General features: G+C 48.1%; 1 protein-coding gene across 1 annotated transcript in view; it reads left to right on the forward strand.

Moving 5' to 3' along the window:
* Positions 1–25,832, forward strand: part of LOC142027818 (electroneutral sodium bicarbonate exchanger 1-like) — a 46,066-nt gene that overhangs the window by 17,331 nt on the left and 2,903 nt on the right. Inside the window, exons 3-18 of the mRNA XM_075022019.1 lie at positions 16,453–16,648; positions 17,356–17,502; positions 17,959–18,094; positions 18,310–18,470; positions 19,405–19,670; positions 19,920–20,077; positions 20,456–20,543; positions 21,049–21,195; positions 21,353–21,444; positions 21,778–21,952; positions 22,089–22,222; positions 22,765–23,010; positions 23,115–23,220; positions 24,155–24,316; positions 25,044–25,157; positions 25,496–25,657. Of these exons, the coding sequence (XP_074878120.1) occupies positions 16,453–16,648; positions 17,356–17,502; positions 17,959–18,094; positions 18,310–18,470; positions 19,405–19,670; positions 19,920–20,077; positions 20,456–20,543; positions 21,049–21,195; positions 21,353–21,444; positions 21,778–21,952; positions 22,089–22,222; positions 22,765–23,010; positions 23,115–23,220; positions 24,155–24,316; positions 25,044–25,157; positions 25,496–25,657 (2,490 nt within the window). The remainder of the gene's footprint in view (positions 1–16,452; positions 16,649–17,355; positions 17,503–17,958; positions 18,095–18,309; positions 18,471–19,404; positions 19,671–19,919; positions 20,078–20,455; positions 20,544–21,048; positions 21,196–21,352; positions 21,445–21,777; positions 21,953–22,088; positions 22,223–22,764; positions 23,011–23,114; positions 23,221–24,154; positions 24,317–25,043; positions 25,158–25,495; positions 25,658–25,832) is intronic.

Consider the following 25,832-nt stretch of genomic DNA (forward strand, 5'->3'; position numbering starts at 1 on the left):
CAGCATTTAGATCAGCGTGAGCATCTGTAGTTGGAGTTTCTAAGAAGAAGGTAACATTTCTCTTTCCAGTACTTGGAACCTCAAGACTGATTTTTGTCATGTAATTGTCACCAATAGTATCTGCTCCTGAATCAAAAAGATGCTTGTTATCCTTCCGGCTGCTTGTAGCAGTTACAATTAAGCCTGCCCTAATTCCAGACAGTATTACTTATGATAAAGTAATACTCAGATTCATTCTGAAGATGTTGAGAAAGTTGGATTCCTCTTCTGGCACTGTAGCTCCTTGTGAGAGTTTCTTCGCTTCCTAAATAGTTTTAAAGTTGCTTCTAATGTGATTACCTGCAATGCCTGCAGTACTTGAGTAAAAGAATGAGAGAGTGTAGTAGTGTAAATGGGGTGGGCCAAAATTGGTGTAAATTGGCATAAAACTCAGTTGACTTCTGTGGAGTTCTACTGATTTACTGCAGGTGAATGTGTGGCTTGGTATTTCAAAGCGGTGCTCGTGCACTGAAACGTGCCTCTTTGTTGATTAATGTTAGAAATCTGCTAAACTTGGCAGAGTGTTTTTGCTGAATCATGAGCGATGCTGTTGAATGATGTGTTAGTCAAAGTGGCCTGGGCTAGATACAGCAAATTCCCGTCTGTGGAGTGCCCACTGGCTTTCACAAAAACTCTGTGAAGCTTGCAGACTTGGAATCAGTATGGTCTTTAACTGTTGACCTTTTTTCTCCACTGCTTTAATGCTGATTCTAATGTAGCCAAGGCACTTTCTGAGCACCTGAAGATGGTGTTGGCAAGCCATGAGCTGACACGTAGGTTTTCTTTGTGTTGCTTGGGCTTTGCGTGTTTGCTCATTGCATTAGTTCTCAGAAAAAAAAAATGTGCTTAGTGCTTTTCTGCTTTCTAATTCATTATGTCATATAAATAATTGTGTTATCCTGATACATCATCTCTTCTGCTAGCAAAACTGTCTTAATTTCTTACAGAAGCTGCTGTTTGGTATCAACAGAATACAGGCTCCTTAGTTTTGTGCTGCAGCAGAATATCAGCCGTATTGCTCTCTTTTTTCCAAACTCATTTTTTTCTGAATTGAGGTTAAACTCAGATTTGTCATCTTCTATATGTCATTCTTTTTGAAGCAGCGGTACAATAATGAGTGAAAATTTTATAATAGCAGAAACTGATTCAATCTATTTTACACAGATCGGTTTCCGCCCCGGTCGCCCGTGCCCCAGCATGGCTGTGTTATGGCCTATACAACTGTGGTTTGTGCTGTTTAACATGAATGACCTGGATGATGGGGCACAGCGCACCCTCAGCAAGTTTGTAGATGAACACCCCCCCGCCCCCAAAAGAGGGGCTGTGGTTGGTAGACCTGGTGGGTGTGTTGCCATCCAGAGGGACCTCCACAGGCTGGAGAACTGGGCTGACAGGAACCTCATGCAGTTCAGCAAGGGGAGGCACAAAGTCCTGCTCCGCGGCAGGGAAAAACCCCATGCCCCAGTATGTGCTGGGGGCTGACTGACTGGAAAGCAGCTTTGCTGAGAAGAAGCTTGGGGTCCTGGTGGACAACAACTTAGACCGTGAGCCGGCAACGTGACCTTGCAGCAAGGGCGGCGGCCAACAGCATCCTGGGTGGCATTAGGAAGAGCGTCACCAGCAGGTCCATCTTCCGCTCTGCTCAGCACTGGTGAGGCCACATGTGGAGCGCTGGGTCCAGTTCTGGATTCCGCAGTGCAAGAGAGACAGGGGCATACTGGAAAGAGTCCAGCAAAGGATCATGAAGAAGATGACGAGACTGGAGCATCTGACATAGAAGGGGAGGCCAGGAGAGCTGGGACTGCTCAGCCTGGAGGTGAGAAGGCTTGGGGGAAGCTTATCAATGTAAATACCTGACGGAAGGGAGCACACAAGATGGGGCCAGGCTCTTCGCCGTAGTGCCCAGTGACAGGACAAGAGGCGGAGGGCAAAAATGGAAATTCAGGAAATACCATTCAAACATAAGAAGCAGCTCTTTTTTTTTTCTGAAATGGTTTTTGGGTTGGATTTTTTTTGGCTTTGGGTTTTTTTTTACTGGGAGGGGTAGCCAGACACTGGCAGAGGTTGTCCAGAGAAGTTGTGGAATCTCCATCCTTGGAGATATTCAGAACATGATGGGACAGAGTCCTGGGCAACCTGCTGTCGCTGACGCTGCTTTGAGCAAGGGGGTTGGACTAGATGATCTCCAGAGGCCCCCTCCAGCCTCAGCATTTCTCTGTGATTCTGTAGTGGGAACAGCGAAGCTGAATTATCACCCTGTGAGTAAAATCCTAGCGTCTGATCTGCATTGTGGATCTGTTGTCTGCATTGCAGATTTTTGTTGCATTGTCTGCACACATCTGCTGGGTGGAACTCCCTCTAACATCAGTATGAAGTAGAGGTCTGCAGTGCAGATTGACAGCTGGGATTTTTCTCTGGAGCGTTTCCCCATCTGTGTTTGAGGCAAACCAGGATAACATATTTTAACTTTTTTTTCCTCTGTAAACGGAGTGTTTTGTGAGTTGAGTGTTCCATAGAGAAGTTTCTTAAAAGGCAAGCTTCATCTCCCAGTCCTGGAAAAAAAGTGGCACTGAGTTCACAGCTCAGATGATAGCAAAGAAGAAACTCATGTGATGAGATACTAATACAGGTCCGCAAGTGTAATTTAAATTTGTCTGAAGGAGTTTCCTCTAAGGAGGGAGGGGAAGTGCAAATGACAGAGACAACTTCCATAGAGAAGCAGTGAAAACGTTTTTATCAGTTCATTGTGAGTTGGGTAATGGTCTTAGTGAGATTATCTGTAGCCTTAGAAAGCATTAGTTCATTTCCAGGGTCAGCCAAATGCTTTGATCTGTTTTGAATCGAAGCCTGGTCGCAGAGGTTGCTGCTTGTTGCTTCTGCAGAAGCATTTCTGGGGGTCCTGCTGAGCTTTCTCTAGGTCTTAAAAAATACTGCTTAAATGTTGATCTTTGCAGAGATACTAGACTAAGGTGGCATCTCTTTTTAACCAGTACTCTCTCCTAATGTTGATGTCAACAGAGAACTTGGCCTAAAATACTACCTGGGCAATCTTCTAGTGTATTTCCTCCAGCCCTGAGATAAGACAAAGTGATAGGAAAGCAAATAAGCCCATTCTCTCATTAATCTTTCAGTTGCTGAATTTGTGTGTCTATTGATGTACAAAATGTGATTATACTTTTCCTTTGTCTTGTCAAAGGTGAAGTCATCTTAGTGACACTCCTCCTGTCCACAGACACTTTCTTGGGAACTACCTGTTCAATACTTTCAGTAGCTGGCTTCTAAACTTCTCTATTTTTGTTTGGTTTTGTTGGCCCAGGCATGGCCTCAGATGTGAGAGCAGATTCTCTGCCAGTTTTATCCCTGCAGTTTTATCAGAGTACCTGCCTTTAGCAGGGCTGTACCAGTATATGCCTAAGGCAACTAAGATGTCACAAGCTGAATGGCATTAGCTAATGGAGTGCAATTCAGATGGAGAGCAAGGTAATCAATCAACCAGTTCTCTGTTCTCTTCTGAGTGCCTGCATACTTCTGTGGGAATTTCAAGGACTCTGGTGATAGAAACAAAGCACCAAAAGCTAACTTGACTCAAAATTTCAGATGGGTAGCATGAACAGCAACCATCTGTGGTTTTGTTTTTTTTTGAACAGGAGATATTTTCTGGAGAGGAGGTGAAAGAAACAGGTTTGCTATGTGACCACATTGAGATAAACACTGGCTTTGTTGAACTCTGAGACAAAATGCTGGCTTTTGAGGGCCAGGTATGCACAATTTGTAGAGTAAGTCCCCATGGCTGTAGCTCTGGCTAGACAACTGCACCCGTGTTCATGCTGTTTGACATCCCCAGTACAGAAAGGCTGAGTGCTGCGAGGGATCCTTGCTATTCCACAGCACCTGACTACGGTCTGCCTAGTCTTGGAGAGCATTTGTGCCATACTTGACTTCTCTGTAACCATGCGGACCCCAGGGCCACCTCACTGTTCCCTTTGTAAGTGGCTCTGCCCCGTGTCCTCCTTGGCTGTTCTCTGGTGACCACGGAGGGATTGTTTTTCAGTGGGATGTTACTAGCAGGACAGGAAAGGCAGGAGGGGTTCAGCTGTTTTGTGAGGGACAGCCAGAGCTGCAGGTAAGAGAGCTGAGGTGACCTGCGGTGACCTCCTCGTGGCCATGGATAACCAGCTGGTTCACATGCAGGGGGGGTCTAGCTCCTGTGCCAGTTTTATGTTGTGTGTGGGATTTTGTGTGATTTTGTTTTTGTTGTTGTTTTTGGGTTTGGTTTTTTTTTGCGATTCTTACTGAACCAAGGCCTGTCACCCCAGGCTGTTTCTGGCAGAGTGACACCAGCATCCCTTGGCAGGACTGGATTTGCAGGACTGGGCTGTGGGTAAATGAGCTGGCAGAAAGCCTGGAGTAGTGCCAGGTCTGGGATGAGCTGCCCAGTCCAGGAGGAGAGAGAGGGTGGTGGTCATCATCCTCTGCCTGCACTAAACTCACATTACCTTGTGGCTTTCCTCGCTTGGCACCAGCCTGTTCAGTGTCAGCACTGGAGCGTGCAGGTGTGTGAAACTACAGCCATCTGGCTTGTCCTCGACTTAGTGATGAAACTAACAGTTGCTTTCTGACAGAAGGCCATCCTTGGCTGGGCTGGGCATGTCCACGGGTTCCCTGTTGCGTAGCATCTACTGGAGGATAGTGTCCATTTGTGTGGCACTTAGCATTTTCCTGGGATGACTGCCATAAGCATTCCATTTATGCTAGTGTCGCTGATCAAGTCTACGATTTCTGCGTGTTTTAGGGCTTTTGTCTGTCCCAAACTTGTAAGCAGTCAAGACCCAGGTGTTAGTTTAGTCTTGTGAAGCCCAGTGGCAGTTACCTGATCAGCAACCTCCTTGCTTGGTGCCCGTGTTGAGATGACACCATGACTGGTCACGGTGAGGCATCGTTGCATCTAGTTTTCTGGGTCACACTGGCTATAGCATCGTGCTGACCTGGCCATGTAACTACAGTGGTTTGGGCTATGCCTCTTCTCCAGGTGTGCGTTGACTAGTGATGCTTCAGGTGGCTTGCGTCCAGAAGATGCATCCAAACTACATATGAGTGCCGACTGGAAAGTGCATCAAAAGCCCACTATTTTCAAAGCGTTGCTGCTTGTCGAACAAAGGCTGGTGCCTTGCTGCAGCCTAGGCAGTGTGGACATATGGCCAACTTAGCCTGCAAAGCGGCTTTGAGAAGATCGTCTCAATAGAACCAATGGAGAGTTGAGAGAGGATTGCTGAGTTCATTTTATACCCATTTCCTGAAATTTCTTCTTCTCAGCTTTATTCTTCTTGGTCATATATTCTTAAAATGAAACTCTTCTTTATGAAAAAGAAAGAAAAAAAATTCTGGCTCTATAGTTTCCAGGCAGCCTGGATTATAAAATGAAATAACCCAACTGTATATTTAGAAGCATGCAAGTAAATGTCTCGTAGCTAAAGTTAATATAAAGGTACAGCTAATTGGAAGTAGTATGTTAACACTGAGAATAACAGTGTATTTATTTCCCATTTCACAAGGTGGAAAACAGACTTCAGTTAAATGAAACTGCAATGAAAATCATAATTATTTTGTTGTATTTCTGAGGAAGAAAGTAAGCCTTGGAAATTTCTCAGGTGATTTTGGAACTTTCTTCTATTGTGGGTGTTCTTTCAACTTTAAAACATTTTCATCAGAATTTTTTGATGCCTGTAAAAATAGTAATAACATAGGAGACTAGCAATATTAGATAAACAATTGCCAATTAAATCAATCTCACTGTTAAAACACAATAGGCAAATGTACACTGCAAAGCAGCATGAAAAAAATGCATAGAAAAATGGTAATGCATGATTTTCAGAATCACGTGCTTTGTGGTTTTTACATGCCTGTTTAGTGGTTTGTCATAGTCCTTACCAAACAGTCGTGTAAGGAACCAGCTTTGCCAAGGACCTTCCTTGCAACACTCTCCTTGGGATACCTAGTTTGTGACAGCAAAAATGGGAATGCCATGGAAAGGAAAATGAGGAATGAGAGTAGATGGATGGTTTTCTGTGTGTGTGCATGTGTAGGTAGGGAGAGCCCTGGCCCATTTCATGAATGTCAGGCCAGGATCCTGCTGAGAGATGCTGGTGGTCCTGCAGGATAACTCAGCCCCGGATTGTCTTCCTTCTTCAAGTGCTCTGTCTGTGAGAAGCCTGAAAAAGGTGGCCTATGTTGGAAAAGCAGGGCGTGTGGTACCAAGTACCTGCTTTTTTTTTACCCTGATAGGAGAGGAGGATTTGTGGCCTGTCACAGACTGCAAGTTTCCTCTCTAGTGTCAGCAAGTGGGAATTTTGCTCCTTCCAGGGCAATATGGTAGGTTGAGACCTATGAACACAGTGCAACAACTCGGCCAGGTGGGAAGCCTGAAACCATAGTGAGGGACAAAACTTAGCTGCTAGAAGAAGCATTAGAAACTGGCAGTGAAGTTTGTCATGAACAGGTCCAGTGAGGAACCCGCTATGTTGTGCTCATCTCTGAGGAGATGCAAAACCCACAGCTGAATACTAAGCAAAAAGGGGGAAAAAAGGAGGAGGAAGAAAAAACCAAGCAGCATCGTTTGGAGGAAAGCACGTATTTTTCACTCTCATGTAGAATCCAGGAAGTTGGTTTCAAAAGTTTTGTTGTTGTCATTACCTCTTTGATAGGAGTAGTTCATGCTGCTACAGGAGAATCACAATTAAAACTGATGACGGTGTGAGGGTAGCCTCCATGACAGGAGGCAGCGCATTCCCCTCTCTCTGTGTTGGCTTGCAGAGCCTCGCTCCTCACTGAGGGGGGTGGGCTGCCACGCTGCTCTGAACTTGGAGGCAGGTGATTTTGATGCTGAAGGTCATGCCCAGCTCCTCTTTCATGTGCCACAGGTCTGTGACTAGCTGATGAGTGTAGCTGCCCATTATGTATATGCAACGGGAGAGAAGAGGGCTGTTTTGCTGTGGCTCTACAAAAGCTGTGGACAAGAAGACCCAATGACAGAGGAGCGATAGCTCTGATAAGCCAGACCTCTACGCAGTGTCTAATGTTAGTGTTTATCTGGCCAGTGGGTAACTGGAAGTGTTGTCAAATGGCAGATAAAACCCTAAAAACATGCACTGTGACCATCCTTTTACCGTTCGTTGCAAGTAACCATGGGGCTAGGGATGCAAGAAGTCCGTTTTTGTTTCCCCGTTGTTCAGTTCAAGAGTGAAATCAGGAGTAACTTTAAGTGAGAGTCAAATGGACTCCAAGCCTGTAGATGAAACGAAATACAGGGATGGAGACTCTGACCTTGCCTATCCACAAAATAGCAGTGATTTAGAGATCAGTTTATGAACTTATGACTTGCATCTATTTAATTTCATTCAGTAACTGATGTGTGCAGCATTCCCTTTCTAGCACACCTGGGTGGAGGAAGATGTTATCATGCCAGTTCAGGCACTCATGCAGCAGCAAGTAGAATAGCTGTTGTTTTCTTCCTTCACTTCTTCTAGATGAACATCTGAAGTAAGGCAGAGGGGCATCTTTCCACACTGTCATTCTGTGAATTTCTCTTTCTTCAGCCTGTTTCCATTGTACTTTAATTTTGTGCAGAAGTGATGGCTTGCCCATGACACCTGGCTGATGGTTGTTCTCTCATTTGGCCCTTGTCATGGCAGAAGCAGGCGTACTGTGATTGCTTTACTCACCACGTTAGGCTATCAACCAGCATTTGTTGATCACTTGTGCGCTTGCAGATTTGAAGTTGTCATTCTTTCCATTTGCCACAGTTCTCTTTTCTTTTTTTTTTTCTTTTTTTTTTCTTTTTTTTTTCTTTTTTTTTTGTTAAAGCTTCTGGCACAGGACACAGCCCTCACTATACTTCAAGTAATCCTCTCTGCACCCTTCCCAAAATTCATGGCTATTATTCAAGAAAGCAAAGAAGGGTTCAATGAACAACACTGAGACAGAAAGAATGAAGTCCTGTCAGTTTATATTAAATGGATGGCATTTTTTAAAATTCCTAATTAAATACCGCAACCTTTTCTCATTTCAATTGTTGGCAATAGTTTTGCTGTAGCCCAGTGTCAATTTACTGTTCTCAGGCAAGAGAGGAGCCCTGTTGGTGGGAGAATTGTGCGGGTGGTGTAACACATAGAGCTTCTAGCTCACCTTCCTGTTATTCAGATGCCAGAGTCTGTGATCAGTTGTATACAGCAAGTTGCCTATATTTGCGTTTCACATTTTGGTGGCACTTGCAAGATACCTACTGCTATGTATTAGTCTTGTATTTTGCCACTAGTAAGAGATTGCTGCTGAGCTGATTCACCCTTGTGGAGAATGAAGTCATATATGTAAAAAGTAAATTATTTGGCATGTGCTTGACTTACTACCCTGACTTTTTATGATGTTGTGAGTCAAATTGAGAGTGTTTGTCCTCACCCAACTTTTGAGAAGCTGGCTTACAAAAGATGTCGTTAATAGGTGCGAACACAGTTTGATGCAGGCAGTACCCAACTCCCAGCATCACAGGGCCTAGCTCCAATGCTGTGAAGGCCCGTTCCTCTGCAGGTTTGCACTGTGGAGGGGATTGAGAGACACGTCCTGCCGGTTCCTTCTTTTAGTCCCTTGAGCAGAATGGCATTGCGATAGGCTGGAAGAGAGAGGTGCTGGTTTGAGGGCACCTTGTCAAAAACCCCAGTCCTAAAGGTTAGTGAGGATTGACTGAAAAGATCTGATCTCTCATCCTTTGTATCCTCAGATGCACAAAATACAAATGGGCAGAAAATTGAAAAGGAACAGTCCTTGTGGAAGACTGGATGTTTTTTAAGAACAATAAACTGGGAATTCATCTGCCTGCTAAGTATTTTCTCTGTGCAATGGGAATGATGTTTTGTTGTTGTTTAAACTCTTACAAGGAACGTAGCTCTGTTGCTTTTTGGCTGGGGTGGGACTAACTCTCTGTTTGTTTCACAGCGGTCTGGATCTCGACACCACTGAAAGTGCTGTCAAGGAGTTAGAGGTAGGAGATGAAGCAGGTCCACGGGAGCTTAGCTGAATGTTAGGCTGAGCAAATCTTTTGTTTGTTATGGGACGGAGGACGTTTTGTCAAATGCAGCGTTTCAAGTGCGAGTAATGGGGAACTTCTCTAGAGAGTACGAGGGTGAAAAAAATGACGTAAATGAAAAATGTCATCAACAGGCAGCATTAGCGTAAGCAAGTAATGCTTTTATCAGAAATACTTCAAAGAAGCTACTGCCTGTTGAAATTGGACAAATGAAAACTCCTATTTGTGGAGCTCGTTGCACTCCGTGCCTTGCTGGTTCCTGTTCAGATTCGTTCTGCAGTAGCACTTTCCCGTGGTTTCGCTCTCAGCCCCAGACCTGACCACTGCTTTGAACTTCTCAGGCTTGACTAGCTGTCAGACCCTCCTAGTTTTTCAGGAGCTGTGGCAGTACTGGTGAGCTAGCTTGATAGCAGCTAATCTAATGCTCAATTGCATGTGCTTTCCTCATAGCTGTGGGAGCCAGGGGACGTTCTTTTAATGACGCCATTACTTTGTGGCCAAGCTTGGTGACAGCTGATGAGTTCTGTTGTTGTCATCTTCTTCCTGAGACAGAAGAAAGCCCCTGCCATTCCCGAGGAAATGAGACCAATATACTGCCTGCTTAAAAATGCTCCTGTTAGTTAAGTTTAAACAAATCTTCAGAGTACAGTAGTAGCATTGTAAATAGTATTGAAGAAAGTGTGCTGATCTTAACTGATACAGAAAATTATTGGTTCTTTTTTTTTTTTCTTTTTCACTTTTGAAAATACTGAAAGGTATTCCTAGAAAAAGTTTCCCCTTTATAAAGCAGGAGTTTGTTGGAGCTGAATTACAGTTCCTTTGTAACTGAATTGGGTCAATATTCCGAAAAAGGGGAATATGTTTATTTTTGAAACAGGTCAATACTGCATGTGTTGTGCTGGCAAGGAGGAGGCTTCTTAAATGTAGAACTTCTTAAATTTAAAAGCACACCTCCACTCTCCATAGTAATGCTTCCATGTTAATTCAGGGTTAAGATATTCATTCACTTCAGTTTCTGTGACTCTGTTAGGGCAGCATGCTCTGAGGTGATGGGAGGGAGCAGGGGGAAGAAGGGGAAGAGGAAAAGCAAAATATCTGGAACCTGCTCTTCCATGACTCCTGCAAACTGCAATGTTATTTTTTTCCCAAGCCTGAAAACTGTACTTGACAGTGGAATTGTGGCTATCTTGTTAATATTCTTCCTTCCTTTCTTATTTTGGCCTCTCCAGGAAGCAATTCGAGTAATCCTCGGAAATCTTGATGATTTACATCCATTTTCTACAGACCACTTCACTATCTTTCTGTGTACCCTTTCTTTCCTACTTGTAAAAGAAAAGATCCAATGACTTGTATCTGTTGGGCATTGCTTAATTTGACATTCCTGCCTAGTAGTGCGCAGATCTTTAGCTGGAGTACGAGTCCTTTGAGCTTTGCAGTTTTACACTAGCTGAAGATCCTCCTCAGTTGTTGCCTTCACCAGAGAACTGATGTACGTAAAAAGAATGTTTTGCAGTGTTTTCAGATGGCCACCCCTGCGTTCCAAATCTGATTTAGCCAGAGAAAACAAACGTGTATATGTAAAGTCCCAGGAAGCCCACGTAATGCGATTGCAAGGAAAGCTAGTGCGTTGTTTCAAAAGGTTAATAAAACGTAAAGCGCTCCTTACAGGCGCAGCAGTGTTGGCCCACTAGTAGAGAAGACCGCAGTAGTTTTCTTGTAAGGTACATTAGGATTAAACATTGTAGTTGCTGTAGTGTAAAGGGTTAAGAAGAAGTTACTCTCCTGAGGCTGTTGTTGCAGAGAAAAGTAAGTTAGTTGAAGGAGAAGCCTTTTCAGTCCTAAGGTGTGTCAGTTTGTGAATCGGATCAGGCCCTTTGGCATCATCACCTCCCGTGATTCCGAGTGCCCAGGAGTAATGAACACCCACGTGTTTCCGCCTCCAAGGCATTCCCTTCCAGTCTCGGCAGACTGCGTTATTGCCACCCCTGGTCCTAGCAGGCAAGAACGAGATCATCCTCTTTCCCTGTCAGAAGCTGGTATGTATGAGAGCAACTTATTCCTCTTACTGCCAGGAAGAGAAAGTAGCCCAGAGCATTGTCAGAGAGGAGGCACCCAAACAAACGAAGCCTCGTTGTTGGTTTGCTTCGCTAAAGCGCAGCCAGTTTTGCCTGCGTGCTTGAGGAGGGTTTGATTCCCGAGCTTGTATTTCTAGAACTGGGAAGTCCATCCACCTGCTCAGCCAGCACCGGGCCCTGCGGAGAACTGCAAGCTCAGAGGCCTGGCGTGATGAGTTGTCCTGCAATCTGTGTGTCGGGCTCCTCGCTGTAGCATACCTCTTAGTTAATCACCAGCTGTGGGAGTCCTTGAAGCCAAACTCAAACGAACAATTTCATCCCTTAAAGGAACTGATTGCGTCAGCGTTTCATCTAGGCAAATCTTGGGCTCCATCTCTGGTCCTCAGGATGTTAGTTTCTGCTAGCAAATGGAGTAAAAGTATTCACGTTACCTGTTTCTTCCTGAGATCAGAGGCACGTAAGGAGACTGCTGCCTGGCGTCACCCATTCTTGCACGCATGAGCTCCTAGGTGTGCGAACTGCACCCCCAGGAAGGAACGTCTGTAACTGTGGCGTTTGTCATGTCAATTATCTTTTGTCCTCCCATTTTGAACTGTGAAGTGAATGTAATGACGCTACTCCTGTGAATCCTAGTCCTTTTCAGTTTTTAAAAAAATTACTTTTTAGTTAGGAAAGCTGATGAGGTTTTATTCACAGGGTTGGGAGCGCCTGGCATGTTGTTTCTTGCGGGAAGATGTCAGGACTGAAGCCAGATACAGTTAAGGAAACACAATGCTATTAATGCAAGCAACTGATGGGAGAGTGTCACCTGGGTGAGTGTTTCTTGTAATGTGTTACTAGCGCTTTTTCACCAAGTTCATACGGACAGATTGTAGGTGCTCCCTTCTGCATATACGTTCAGTGTGGTATGACTTTTGAAGCTTTACAAGAGGACTCCTGCTCCTTTGAAATGTTAGTGCTATGTTCTTAAGTCTTATTGTTGTTCTCAGATGTCAGTAAATGGGAGAGAGTATCGAAGATGAGATTCAAACATGAGAATGTCCACCTCGTGCCTTATCCCTACATTTGCACGATGTATCTAGAACTCGGCTCTATTTCAGCACGGCGTATCTTGTGGTAATTCACTATGGTTATGTTTGGATAATGTCTGGAAACATCTATGATCTATGTCTTGCTTTTCCCTTTCCCTTCCTCCACTGTGTCTTTGAATGAGAGGGAGCAAAACTGCGTGCGGTATGGCTGTACCATGGATTTGAAATAGAGCATAGCAATGTGTTCTCTTTTGTCCTGTATTGCTTTTTTTGAAAATGTCTGGAATTTCTCTTTGCCTTTTCACCCACTGCTGACTCTTCAGCTAGTATTTTTATGAAGCAATGCCCAGTGGCTCCCAGCCTTCATTCTTGAATGTCGGTAACTAGGCTGGAGCCAGCACATATATATATGGAACATGTGTTTTTCTTCCTTATGCTTGACTACATTTGTTGACGTTGAATTTCACGCTCTTTGTTTCTGTTTTCCTAAAGAAAGAATGCATTTGTTTTTCTAAATAATGATAGTAATAATGGTAATAATGTCTTTTGTATAATTAGCAAATGTTGTCACCTCCCTAGTGTCTCATTTTCCAGGTTTTCTATGAATTCCCTGAAGAGCCTCAGGCCCCAGCTGAGACCTCTGTGGGACTCTGCATTGAACCTCCTCTGTTGTGAAAACTGAGGTTTTTTTCTTATGTTTCCTGTTCTGATGATTGGTCCCTGGGAAAGGCTGCAGCTGGTCTGTCTTGTGAGCACTTAGTAGATATTCTGGTCTCCCTTATCAAATGGACAAGTAGTCCAAAGCAATTGTCCCCATCCCACTGGCTTGTGTTATTCACAGCCAGGAATTCTGAAAGAGCTGTATTTGCAGTTCTTCGGTTTCAAGATATCATATGCAAGTCCAGCATTGTTTCTAAGTCATTTATCTTGTTCTCAGGACGTGTGGTGCAATGCAAAAATGTACTATAAAGTTGTTTAAAGAAAGTCCAGTCACCAAATATTCACCAGATTTTACAATACCTCTGTTACAGGTAAAGAAGTAAACAAGGGCAGTGATGAGCTTTTAAGTTGCGTGTGTGGTTCTCTTTTGTGTGTTGTTTTTTTTTTTAAAAAAAGTGATATTCCAAGTAGTCTGGAGAAGCAGAAGATATATCTAGGCAATGCTGTAGTTGTCCTGTTTCTGGGTGTCAGTCAGGCAGTGTAAGGTGGGAGTGAATTCTCACCTAGAACCATCCAAGTTGAGGGAAACCTTCCTGTCAATTCCAGCGGACTTTGAATGAAGTCCTGCCTGAGGACGTGAGAGCCGTGCTGGCTTCAGTTAAATGTGTTTTCGCCAAGTCTGAGCTGAGCTGTCAAATGGTTTCTTCGCTGTGAGAGTCTGTATGAGGTCAATAGTGCTGAATAATGAAGTAGTTTCCTAAGTGCTGCATGTGTCGAAAACAACCAAGTTAAGCTTCTTTGGAAAGTAGTTGTTTAGTGAGATCTCAGGGTGGGTTTGTTTTCAATACAGGTAAGTGTCTGAAGATGGAGTGAATTAGTGAAGGTGTCCTGTCCAAATTCCCCCCGAGGAAATCCCGCTCTCTCTGCTAGCATTACGTTCCTGCTAATGATGTTCCTAGGCCCTCCTCTAAAAATGGAGCCAATAGGATGTCCTGGGAAGCAGTAGTTCTTCTTTAAAACTGTTGAGCATAATTCTCTGGATGGCCTCTCAGTGCTTACCTTCTGTTTGAATAAGGCAGCTAATCTTTTATTCCTGAGTCATTTTTTGGTTTTTGTTGTATAAGCCTGGACAATGTTGCGAAACACAGATGTATATTAAGTCTGACTTTTGTTCTAAAATAGAAAAGTCAAAATCAAATTTTATCAATACCAAGTTTGCAATGTTTTGAAGGTCAAGAGAAGAAAAGAAGTGTCAGATAGTGCTGCAGTGGAAGAAATGGTGAAGAGGAGAAGAGTGGAAGTCGGAGCGGAGGCCTCATGCCCACAGTCGGGTGTGGGCAGGTCAGTTGACTACAAAATAGTCTTCTGGGGCACATATCGATGTTTTTGATGTCTCTTGCACCTTCCTCGTATTTCATTCCTGTGTAACCCTTTGGCCCATTTGTCGTCTTCCTTCTCTTCCCTAGGTGACAGAATCTAAGCAGCATTGCCCACATTTGGGGAAAAGTTGTCCTGTGCTTTCAGGTTCCCATGCCGTTAACTAAAGCTCTTCCCCTCTCACTCCTTTGTGTTAACGTTACCTGCAGAATCACAGCGGGATGAGAACTGGGCGGCTCAACAGAGCGGTGCACTGGCTTGCACACCTGAGGCAGGGATGACAAGGGAGGAACTGGGAAGAGTTTTCTAGCTGCCTCCCAGCCTGCTCCTCTGAGTCGGCTGATGACTGCTGCCTCTCGGCTTGAGGCAGAGATCTCTGTCTGTGGCTTTCACAGAACCGTTGAGGTTTTCGGGACCTTTGATATCATTGAGTCCAAGCCCTCCTGCTCAAGCAGGGTCACCCAGAGCAGGTTGCCCAGGACGTGTCCCCTCAGGTTTTGAGTGGACTCCAAGGGTGGAGACACCACAACTTCTGTGGGCAACCGGTTGCAGTGCTTGACCACAGTTGCAGTCAGAAAGTTTTTCTTGTGTTCAGCTTTAATTTCATGTTTTGCAGTTTGTGCCCTTTGCCTCTTGTCCTGCCAGAAGGCGCTGCTGAGAAGAGCCCGGTTCCCTCTTCTTCATTCCCTCCCATCAGATGTACATGGATAAGAGCTCCCTGAGCCTTCTCCAGGCTGAAGGGTCCCAGCTCTCCCAGCCTCTCCGCATATGAAAAGTGCTCCAGTCCCTTCGTCACCTTTGTGGCCCTTTGCTGGGCTCGCCCCAGTGAGTCCCAGTCTTGTCCTGGGGAGCCCAGTCTGGACAGAGCACACAGACTGGCCCCAGCAGCCCTGAGCAGAGGGGAAATGATCCCCCCAGGCCTTGCTTTCTCATTCAGTGCTGTCTGTAGGTACATGCATAAATTTGCATGTCTGAGCAGCCTCTCAGGCTGTTGTTGCTGGAAGGGTCTTTCATTCCGTCTAGCTGGCGCTCTAGGCTTTCACCTGTCTCCTGTCTTTCTGCTCTTTCTTCTTGAGCTCTTGGGGTATTTCTCACGGAATGTTAAGTGGTTAAAACGTAACACAAGACATGGTTATTCAAATGCATTTGTCTCTTGTTTCTCTGTGCAGCCTGATGAATATCATGGCACTAAATGACTCATTGTTATTCCTTGTATTGCAGATAACTAATTCTTGTTCCTCAGATGCAGCTGTCCTAGGCGGGTAGTATGTTTCACCGGAACTGTTGACCCAGGTGGAAAAAACAGTCTTCTCGGTTCTAGCTAGCAGCCAGGATAAACTACTGTGTAGCAGGGTTTTTTTCTGAATCTACCCATTGATCCAATAAGATATTCTTTTTCCCTACCGTATTTGTGCCTCCTGTTATCCTCAGGATGCTAGAGCTTCAGCTCTACTGTTAGAAAGAAAAAGAGAGAAAACATGATGCTGCTAGTGGGCTTTGCTTCTCAGGAGGGTGAACGAGCCTGTGAAGGGTTTTCCTTCTGCACACTTTTGAGCCTGACACCTCTCATGCAGGAAGTTTCTCTGTTCTGGAGAGTTTTTGCTCCAAGCAGAGCTGGCTTCTCCCCAGGCACTAAGTTTTCCAAGCGGGAAGGCTCTAGGGGTGCATGGCTTTAAGTAGCTGCCTGGATCCGCATCATAGCTTGTGATTTCACAATGGTCCCTATTGTGTCTCTGGAGTTGGTGCACACTGGGTGCCACTTAGCTCCTCCCGTGAGGGCTACTCCATCAGTCCCTGGGGAATCGGGCCCCCTGACTGACCTGGAGGTTCAGTTGTCCCCGAAACCCAGTGACTGACGTGAGGATGAACCCAAACGGGGGTTACAAAATGACACTTCTGGAAGAGTTACAGGTAGCACGGCCGGGGCTCAAAAGTGCAGTTTTGTGGGTTGGGGTTGGTTTTTTTCCAGTTTGGAAATCACTTTTTTAGACAGGAACCTCAAGAACAAAGCAGGAGGTGGGTTTTTTTGGTCTGAAACACTCATCCCTCTCCTGCTGTATTAAAGACGTCCAGACTCTCGTGGTATACAGTAGAGGTGATGTTATGGGCTGTTTTATTTGCGTATGGGAAGGAAAACCTCCTACAAGTCCGTGGTTTTAGGGCTGTGCCTGAAGGAGGAGGAGGCGGCACGTAGAGGCGTGATGGCTCGTGGACTCGCGTGGACGCAGGGGTGGGTGATGGCTGGGAGGACGTAAGGGAGCTCTCCACCCCCAGCCCCAACTTTTCCCTTCTTGTCGTTGCTAAACAGAGACATGACGAGGAGGCAGTGATTGACCGGGGAAGAAGGAGCAACACTGTCAGTGTTCACTATGAGGAGGAGGAGTTGGAAGGTGAGTCTCTGCTGAGATCCTGGTAGAGGAGCCACCAGCCCAGCGCGTTTTCCCATTGCACAAAGTCTCTCCTGTGTGCCTTGTCGGGTGTCACATCATGTGCAGCAAAACGTGCCGCGCTTCTCAATGAAGCAGCACAGTTATTGTCACGTTTTTTACTATTACGGCTTTTTAAACGGAGGGAAAAAGCCCCCCGGGAGGCCACGGTGTGAGTTGTAGCCACAGGGCTCGATAATTCACGGCTTTTTTTCTCGCAGAGGCTGCTCCTGGCTTGGAGAGGTCAGGAGAATCATTTCAGGGCTGCAGACGCGGGGCTGTGATTTTCTTTTTTTGTTCTGGAGTTCATTACGATGGGACTGATTTGATCGTCTCTTGTCGCCTCGTGCCATACAGAGATTTTGAAAATAATTAGCTTGTGTTGCTGCTTAATGAGCAAGTCTGAGTGTTGTCCAGCCGAAGCTGGAATTTGAGAAGAGGTCCAATACTTTGGGGGCACTTTTAGATGACCCAGAGCCAACACTTGTTGTTGCTGTGTTGTTGCAAAGCTCGAGTAAAATAGGCTTGGAAAAAAGGAGGTCCAGTGAAAATAACATTCAGGGAAGCTGGCGTTGCTCCTGGGATATATAACCGTGGCTTAGCAAGGCACCGGCCACCTCAACCATTGCCGCAATGCCGAGAGTGCTGCAAAAACCGCTGCTTTTTCGCAGGCCACCGGACCCTGTACGTGGGCGCGCGGATGCCACTGGTTAGGCAGAGCCACCGGCATCACCGACGCCACAGCCAGAAGCATCGGGAAGGGGAACGGGAGAAGGACTCTGCCCCGATGGAGCAGGGCTACCACTGTAAGTCCCACCGCGGCATTCGCTAAACTCCTGGGGGCAACGTGGGCGCTGGGGCCTTCTGCAAGCAGGTCCCCGTGGCTAGTTTGAGTGAGTTGCTGTTCTTCCGAGGGAAAGTGGCCGTATTGAGCAACACCCTCTTTTTCCCAAGTTTTCTTTTTTTTTGTTGTTTTTTTTTGTTTGTGTTTTTTTTAATGCAGTTAAATGCATAATGGGTTTAGGCTCGTCTTCCTTAGAGGGATCCTGGCTTTAAAAATGGCAATGCGGGGAAGGAAAGCAGCCCATCCTCATGCAGAGGTGGACTAGATGCTTCTCCTTCTCCACGGCTCTGTGCAAGCCCAGACAGACGCAGAGGAGAGGGGCCAGCCCAGTGTTTATGGCTGCACTGGTGCTGATGGCCACTTTGCACGTGAGCGTGACGAGCTGTGTTCAGGCGCGGTAACGGGATGGGTCTTTGCCTTCTGCCCCCAGGCTCCCCGTCCCAGCGGGTGCAGTTCATTCTCAGGAGCAAGGAGGACGAGCAGCACCTCCCTCACCACTTGTTCTCCGAGCTGGATGAGATCTGTGTAAAAGAGGGCCGAGATGGCGAGTGGAAGGAAACGGCAAGGTAAATCCCTGCTGCTTGGCTGCGGTGGGAGAGGAGTCCCTGCACCGGCAGCGCCCGTGGGCTCTGCTTTCTCCTCTCCAGGACGCGAAGCTTTTGCAGCTGCAGGTGGCGGCACGAGGAGCCTTCTCCTCTTGCCACCCCGTGGCTCTGTCAAAGGGGTTGCAGAGCTGGGGCTGTTTTCTTGCAATGGGGCTGATCGCACCCGATGTCCGCAGGTGGCTGAAGTTTGAGGAGGACGTGGAAGATGGCGGCGAGCGCTGGAGCAAGCCCTGCGTTGGCACGCTGTCCTTGCACAGCCTCTCCGAGCTGAGGAGCTGCATCAGCAACGGGTCGGTGCTGCTGGACATTTGTGCCAACAGCATCGAAGAGATTGCAGGTACCATGGGCGCTGCATCCCTCCGGGAACGGCCGAGCTCAGCTCGCCACGGTGCTCTTCACTCCCAAATCAAACCCTGCCCCAATGGCACGTCCTTTTCCAGAAGTGCCACTGTGTTTTTCTCATGAGCTGTTTTTGGATGTAGACTGGGCATGCAACAGTCGCACCGTTTTTTTATTCCAATGCGGGGTCCTTTTGAAAGCAGTTTGTGGGGTTGGAGAAGCCACTAGAGAATATTCTGCAGCCAAAAAGGAGCGTGTGTCAGGGCTTAGCAGGCTGCTCTTAGAAATACAGAGTCTGCGTAAGAGCTGAACCTCCTTAAAGGAACTATTTCTTACAAGCTGTTTCCTCGCATTCTTTTTTTTGCTTTTGCCTTAAGATCCAGCATGTAAGAGTTTTAAGGCAGAGTTTATCTGGCGATGACCAAGCAGTGTATTTCTGTGGGGAAGATACTTGAAGTTAATTGCAAAAGCCGCTTTGGAGAAGTTATCTTTGACTGGCGGCAGGTCTCCATTCAGCCCTTTCAAGGGCTGGAGAAGTCGGAGCCGTTCTTAGCACGTTTCTCCCTGGGCTCGGCAAATTGCACTCCATCAGCACGGGAAGCTCTGGGAACGTCTGTGCTATAGATCGCTTATAATTTGGGTGAACGTGTAGAGTCAGAAAGGCCAGGTCGGGCAAGAAAATTGCGTCATTTAGAATGGGAAATATTTATCTTAGCGGAATGATGAATAAGCACTAGGATGCCATGTTTCTTAGCAGAAGAAAATTCTCGTTTTGGCTGCAAAGGCTGAACATTATTAAAAGGCCTTGCTATGCAAGGCTGAGCCGGCATTAGGGTGCAGCCTGTGTGGCACAGCCTTCCCTGGGGGCTTTGGGGGTCGGGACTTGTTGGGGTTTCTGCTCTGATGGCTTTGTTTCCCTTTGCCATCCTCAGATACGATCCTGGCCCAGCAAGAACAGTCCACGGAGTTTGACGAGCACGTGCGGGCGCAAGTTCGAGAAGTCCTTTTGAGGAAGCACCACCATCAGAACGAGAAGACAACCAACCTTCTGCCCGCTGTCTGCTCGTTTGCTGATGTGAGCAAGAGGCAGTCAGACCTGCACCTCCTCTACAAGCCAGGTGAGGCTTTCTGCAGGGCTGTGGCCCCATTAGACTTGTCCGGGCAAAGGAGAAGCGTCCCAGTTGCTCCTCGTCCATCTTTCTGAGTGTCTTTCTTTTTCCTACCAGCCCAAACAATCACCTCTTGTCCTTCTCCCACCGCTGCAGAAGCTAAAGATGGGGTGAACCCTGAGAGCAGAGCAACGGATTTAAGCAAGGTGAGACACTCGTAGCTTTCTCACGCCTTTAGGGCCAGATTTGCTCTTGCAAACTTGGCTGGAGAGTGTGCTGCAGAGCGCTGTGGGCTTTGCTTTTGGGGTAATTGCCTGAAAATCGCTTGTCGTGCCCAGGCGGAGCTGCACTTCATGAAGAAAATTCCCACCGGGGCTGAAGCATCCAACGTGCTCGTAGGAGAGCTGGATTTCCTTCACCAGCCCATCGTGGCATTTGTCCGCCTGAGCCCGGCTGTCCTCCTCTCGGGCATGACGGAAGTTCCCATCCCAACAAGGTGCGAATGAGAAGCGCAAATTTTTTCCGTAAAAAAGACACCCAACCAAAGATCGAGTTGCAGGCATCAGTTTGGTGTCCCAAGGGAACAAGGCGAGTGGGAGGGGGAGCAAGCACGTTTCCCCCACCCACATCTCCTCGCCTTCATTTCTCCATTCCCTGCTGTAGCTTTTAAACCCATCGGCCAATTGTAATGAAAGTTGGCCCCCAAATGAAATTTGCCGTCGGTTTTGAAGAATTTCAAATTCATCGTGGCGTCGCTGAGCCTACGTGTCCCGTCTTGAGCCACGCTCCGGGCTGGGAGCTGCCAGGGCTTTCCCTGGGTGCTCTTGGAGGAAGGACACCTTCTTCTCTCTCTCATTTTGTTTTTCTTGCCCAGGTTCCTGTTTGTTTTGCTTGGACCAGAAGGAAAAGCCCATCAGTACCATGAGATCGGCAGGTCCATGGCCACTATCATGACAGATGAGGTGCGACAAGATGAGATAGCTCCGGGTCATTTTTGCCTTTCTTCAGCTCTCCCTGTCTCTGAAGTAGTGAGGAAGAGGATTTGCTGTCCCAGCTGCCCGCAGCTCTCCAAATAGCCCAGCCCTCTTTCTCACCCCAAAGCGAACACGCAGATTTGCATCACCCCACATCCTGGAGGCTGAAATCCCACCCGGGGTGCATCCTGCACCTCATCCTTCTTGCCGGGGTCCCCAGCACGCTGTCCCCAGTGGTGGCATTGCCAGGGCCAGTCAAACTTCTCTTGCTCTTTAAGCAGAAGGGTATGGTGTGCCATGGGGGACGGGGGCCTCGTGGGGGAGATGATTACAAATGCCCTGACGCACAGATTTTTCCTTTTGGGGGAGTATTTCCTGCCCTTTCCAGCAGGAAATTTTGGGGAAAAAGCCTTGCGTTTAGCCAAGAGCTTATTGCACTGGTTAGGACCTCCGAGCTGGGTTGTCCTCTCACCAGGTTGTCTTCCATTGGCAGGTTTTCCGTGACGTTGCCTATAAAGCCAAGAACGGGGCTGACCTCGTGGCTGGCATCGACGAGTTTCTGGATCAGGTCACGGTCTTGCCGCCAGGAGAGTGGGATCCATCGATCCGAATCGAGCCCCCGAAAAACGTCCCTTCGCAGGTGGGAGGCGCGAGGGGGATGGGCGGGACGGCTGGGGATGCTGTTCAGGGGCCCAAATTCACAAGGTCCCACTCTGACACAGTCACAGAGGCAGACCAGAAGCAAAACAAGCCAGCGGTTACAAGTCCATAGCTTTATCTTACTTCCATTTTAACAGGAAAAAAGGAAGATGCCAGGAGCTCTTGACGACAGTGCTTCTCACAGCACGCTGGAGAAACACAGTGGCCCTGAACTGCAGCGGACGGGAAGGTGGGAGCTTTAATAGTTTGGGTTTTTTTTCTGTTTGCTTCTCAAATCTGAGCATGCACCCTCCCTTCTAGCAGGTCTTTGGGGTTAGCTGGTTCAACGAAGGGGCTCCGCATTGCCAGCTTGGTCCCCTGGGCTGGGCAGGGGGGAGATCTGGGCAGCTGGGCTCAGCCCCAGCCATCACCATTGCACGCAGGTTTCCTTGATTTGGGAGGAAGGAGAGTGCTTCTTTTTAGCCACGAAAGTGACTCCGTGCTTCTGATTGCCCTTCTGCAGCAAAGCAAAGTCACCGTGTTCCTCCAAGAGAACAGACTCTCTTCTTTTTCCTTCCTGCAGGCTCTTTGGAGGTTTGACCCTGGACGTGAAGCGGAAAGCCCCGTGGTTCTGGAGCGACTTCCGGGATGGTCTGAGCCTGCAGTGCCTGGCGTCCTTCCTCTTCCTCTACTGTGCCTGCATGTCCCCTGTCATCACCTTTGGGGGACTGCTGGGGGAGGCGACCAATGGCCAGATAGTGAGCACCTCTCTCTGTTGGGGGGCATGGGGGAGGATAAAAGTCAGGCCAAAGTCCTCGCTGCAGTGAATCGGCTTTGGTTTTTGTTTCTCCCTAACGATTTATTTACTCACGGCTGCCTCTCTTCCCCGGACAGAGTGCCATGGAGTCGCTGCTGGGCGCGTCCATGGCCGGCGTGGTGTATTGCCTCTTTGCCGGCCAACCTCTCACCATCCTCGGCAGCACCGGACCCGTCCTCGTGTTTGAGAAGATCCTCTACAAATTCTGCAAGTAAGGCTGGCTGCCGCAGCTGGGTGCTGCGAGAGCCTTCAGAAGGGGGCAGTGATGGAGAAAAGATGCTTTGCTTTGCTTTTCTGTTTCTTAGGGGTAGTTGCTAGATTTTAGTGACAGTCCTTTTGTTGCTATGGCTTTGATGGGAGATAAACCACCCTTATTGCCATAAGGTTTATCATTAAGCCCCAGCTTGCTGGCAGCAGGTGACTGGGTGCAAACCCAGCTGGTTTCAGTGTCAGGGCATCAGGGTGATGTGGGAGAACACCACCTGGCCCAAGAGGGACCTGACCTCAGGCAGCCTCCAAGGTGTTAACACAAGATCCTTGTTCAACAGTGGTAACTAAATAATTGGCCTCTCCTCCTGTGGGTCTACACCCTGCACCACAGCCCCGAGGCTCTCTGTAGTAGTACATGGAAACTGCATTTCCCATCCGCAGCCTTGACACGCTCCAGAATTGCTCCCTGTTTTCCCCGAAGGCAGGCATGTCTCAGGGCCTCTTGCTGGCCTTTGCAGCCTTTGTTTCATTTTGCTTTCCCAGGGAGTACACGCTCTCCTATCTGTCTCTGCGGGCGTGCATTGGGCTGTGGACCGCCTTCTTGTGCATAGTGCTGGTGGCCACCGATGCCAGCTGTTTGGTGTGCTACGTCACCCGCTTCACGGAAGAAGCCTTTGCCTCCCTCATCTGCATCATCTTCATCTACGAGGCTCTGGAGAAGCTGAGTCACCTGCGAGACACCTACCCTGTGCACATGCACAGCAAGCTGGACTTCCTCACCAGCTACTAGTGGGTTTTTTTCCCCCTGAGAAAGCTGCTGCCCCTTGGCAGGAGCTGCGGGCTGCACCTCCATCGCCTTTCCCTTACCCCTGTCTTGGCTTCTCTCCTCCCAGCTGTAAGTGTGAGGCACCGACCCATCCCAGCAACGAAACGCTGCGTTTCTGGGCGAGCAACGGGATCAACGTGTCTGGCATCGCCTGGGAAAACCTCACGGTGACCGTAAGTGCCCCGAGCCACTGCTTCCTCGCGCCGCGGCCACGGGGTCCAGGGGCATTTGCATGGTGCAAAAGTCAGAGCCCTTCAGGGAATGATGGGCTTCAAACTGTGCTAGTGCTGCTCGGAAAAGTCCTTGCTTAAATCTAGCGTGTGGTTTGTTAAAACCGCTTGGTCCTCGGGAGGAGAGTCCACCTTGTCCCAGTCTACCTGGTCCCCAACGTTGTGGGTAGGTAGCAAGTGTCCCCCTCAAGCCTGTTGCCGGACAGTATTTCTGACTGGGAGGAAGGTTAAGTAGTGGGTGGTTTGATTATTGTAGAAGTTGTAGGTAGGACTTAAGTTCATGCTTGAAAGGTAGTAATTGGCCTCCTTAATGGGTTCCTAGTAACTCTGGGCCTTGCTTTCTCGTTCAGTGCTGTCTGTAGGTACATGCATAAATTTGCATGTCTGAGCAGCCTCTCAGGCTGTTGTGGCTGGAAGCAGAGCCCGGGCCTAGGGCGGCAGGCTCTTATGGTGGCCTTCATCCCCTCTTGGCCAGGTTCTGCGAGCCCTCCCCTGGGAAGGGACGATTTGTCTCTTCTCCTCCTTTCCTACCATGGTTGTCTTTAGCCCTCCTTCCCTCTTCCCTCTCTCTCTCTCCCCAAGAGTTTCCAGTGTTTCCTTCCCCTCTGGTGTCTTCTTTAGCCACGATTGCTCGAATGGCAGGCAGAGGATGTGCCGAGGGTGCGTGGTATGGTGTCCCCTCACATCTCGTTTCTCCGCTCTATAGTTCGATGTGTCACTTGTTCAGCTGCTGCTGCTCATTACATATAAATCTCCATTGGCAGGAGCAGTTAGAGGGTCGTGGATCTTGGACCAAGATCCTCAAAACCCCCTAGCTACGCGAGGTTTCCCTGCCGCACGTGCACTGCCTTTGTGTCCTGACGCTCTGTTTCTCCAGGAATGTCGGCATTTGCGTGGGGAGTTTCAAGGACCTGCCTGTGGACGCGACGGCCCCTACACGCCTGATGTGTTCCTCTGGTGCTGCATCCTCTTCTTCGCCACCTTTGCCCTGTCAAGCTTCTTGAAGAAGTTTAAAACCAGCCGCTACTTTCCAACCAGAGTAAGTAGAAGATGGTGGCCAGCGTCCATCTCCACACTCGTTTCCCAAAATGGCTTTCCTGGAGCACTAAGCAGTATTAGCCCCGCCATGGTCAAGCTGGGAAACGTTGGCCTTGCAGGCCAAGCTCTCCAAGAGCTTGGATGTCCCGCACTCATTTCCGTGAGTGCAAAATCATCGTAGCATTTCCCACCTGCCTCGCGATCTGCCCCAGATTGAAGATTTTTGGGGTTTGATTTTTTTTAATTTTTTTTTTTTTCCCCCTCCTCAGGTAGTAGGAAGTCAGGTTTCCCAAAGTTTTGGGGGTTGGGGTTGTGGTTTTTTTTCCCTACCTTCTGCGCATTATGTGCTCGAGCGGAAAGTAGATTCGAATGAGGAGGTTCCTTTTGAGGACTAAAGGATGCCTCAGTGCCTTGTTGCCGTTGTAGCTGTGAGTGTAGCTGTAGTGGCAGACATCTCTTTTCTTATTTTTAATATTATTATTATTATTTTTAGGTTTTGACTTAAACCAACCCTTGTCCGCCTAATTAAGCTTTTTTTATTATCTGACACCAGATCTCACGGGGACAAACACAGCAACAGTATCTAAGCAAGGGATCAGGCTGCATGTGCTCAGAGGGGTGGTGGGATTTGGTTAACCAGCCTGAATGTTGTGGATGTCCGCAACTCTTGCATCTCACGTTACGGCCCTGTTTGCCATGCCCCTTTCACCTCTGGTTTCTCGCCCCAGGTACGGTCCACGGTGAGCGACTTTGCTGTTTTCCTCACCATCGCCATCATGGTGCTCCTTGACTTTGTGGTTGGGATCCCATCGCCAAAGCTCCAGGTCCCCCACACGTTCAAGGTAATGGGGTGTTTTGGCACGTGGGGGTGCCACAAGGTGATGCCGGGGCAGGGCAGGGCTGAGTCTGGAGGAGATGCTGGTGGTGTGACCATCTCCTCTTCCACCTCCAAGTGCCTTGCTTCCTCCTGGCAACGAGAAGATGGCCCCAAAACTAGTTACCTACAGGAGAAGTACCTAGAGGTGCTTGCAAAGAGGAGACTGGCACTGCTGAAGCCCACGGGAGAGGGGGACATGAAGCCAGGGCTGGGAGGTGCTCTGACACAGGGAGGGAGGGGAAAAGGAAAGCCAGTGGAGTGCCTGGGCTGGGAGACGATGCTGATGTGTGGGCTTTGTTGCAGCCTACCAGAGGCGACCGCGGGTGGTTCATCAACCCCATAGGACCCAACCCTTGGTGGACGGTGTTGGCTGCGCTCGTCCCAGCTCTGCTCTGCACCATCTTGATATTCATGGACCAGCAGATCAGTGCCGTTATTGTGAACAGGAAGGAGCACAAGCTGAAGGTAAGGGCCTGCGAGAGATGACCCCGGCCCCAGCCCCTTCTGGGCTGCAGGTCTGGGGAGAAGCTCTTATTGCCGATGCTTTCTGAAGGCATTGGTTTGGGACAAGGTCAGGCTGCGTGGCAGGATGCTCTCCTGGATTAACGATGATGCAGGGAGCAAGTGACAGGGCAGTTCA

Source organism: Buteo buteo, unplaced genomic scaffold, assembly GCF_964188355.1.
Source record: "Buteo buteo unplaced genomic scaffold, bButBut1.hap1.1 HAP1_SCAFFOLD_59, whole genome shotgun sequence".
NCBI classification, from domain to species: Eukaryota; Metazoa; Chordata; class Aves; order Accipitriformes; family Accipitridae; genus Buteo; species Buteo buteo.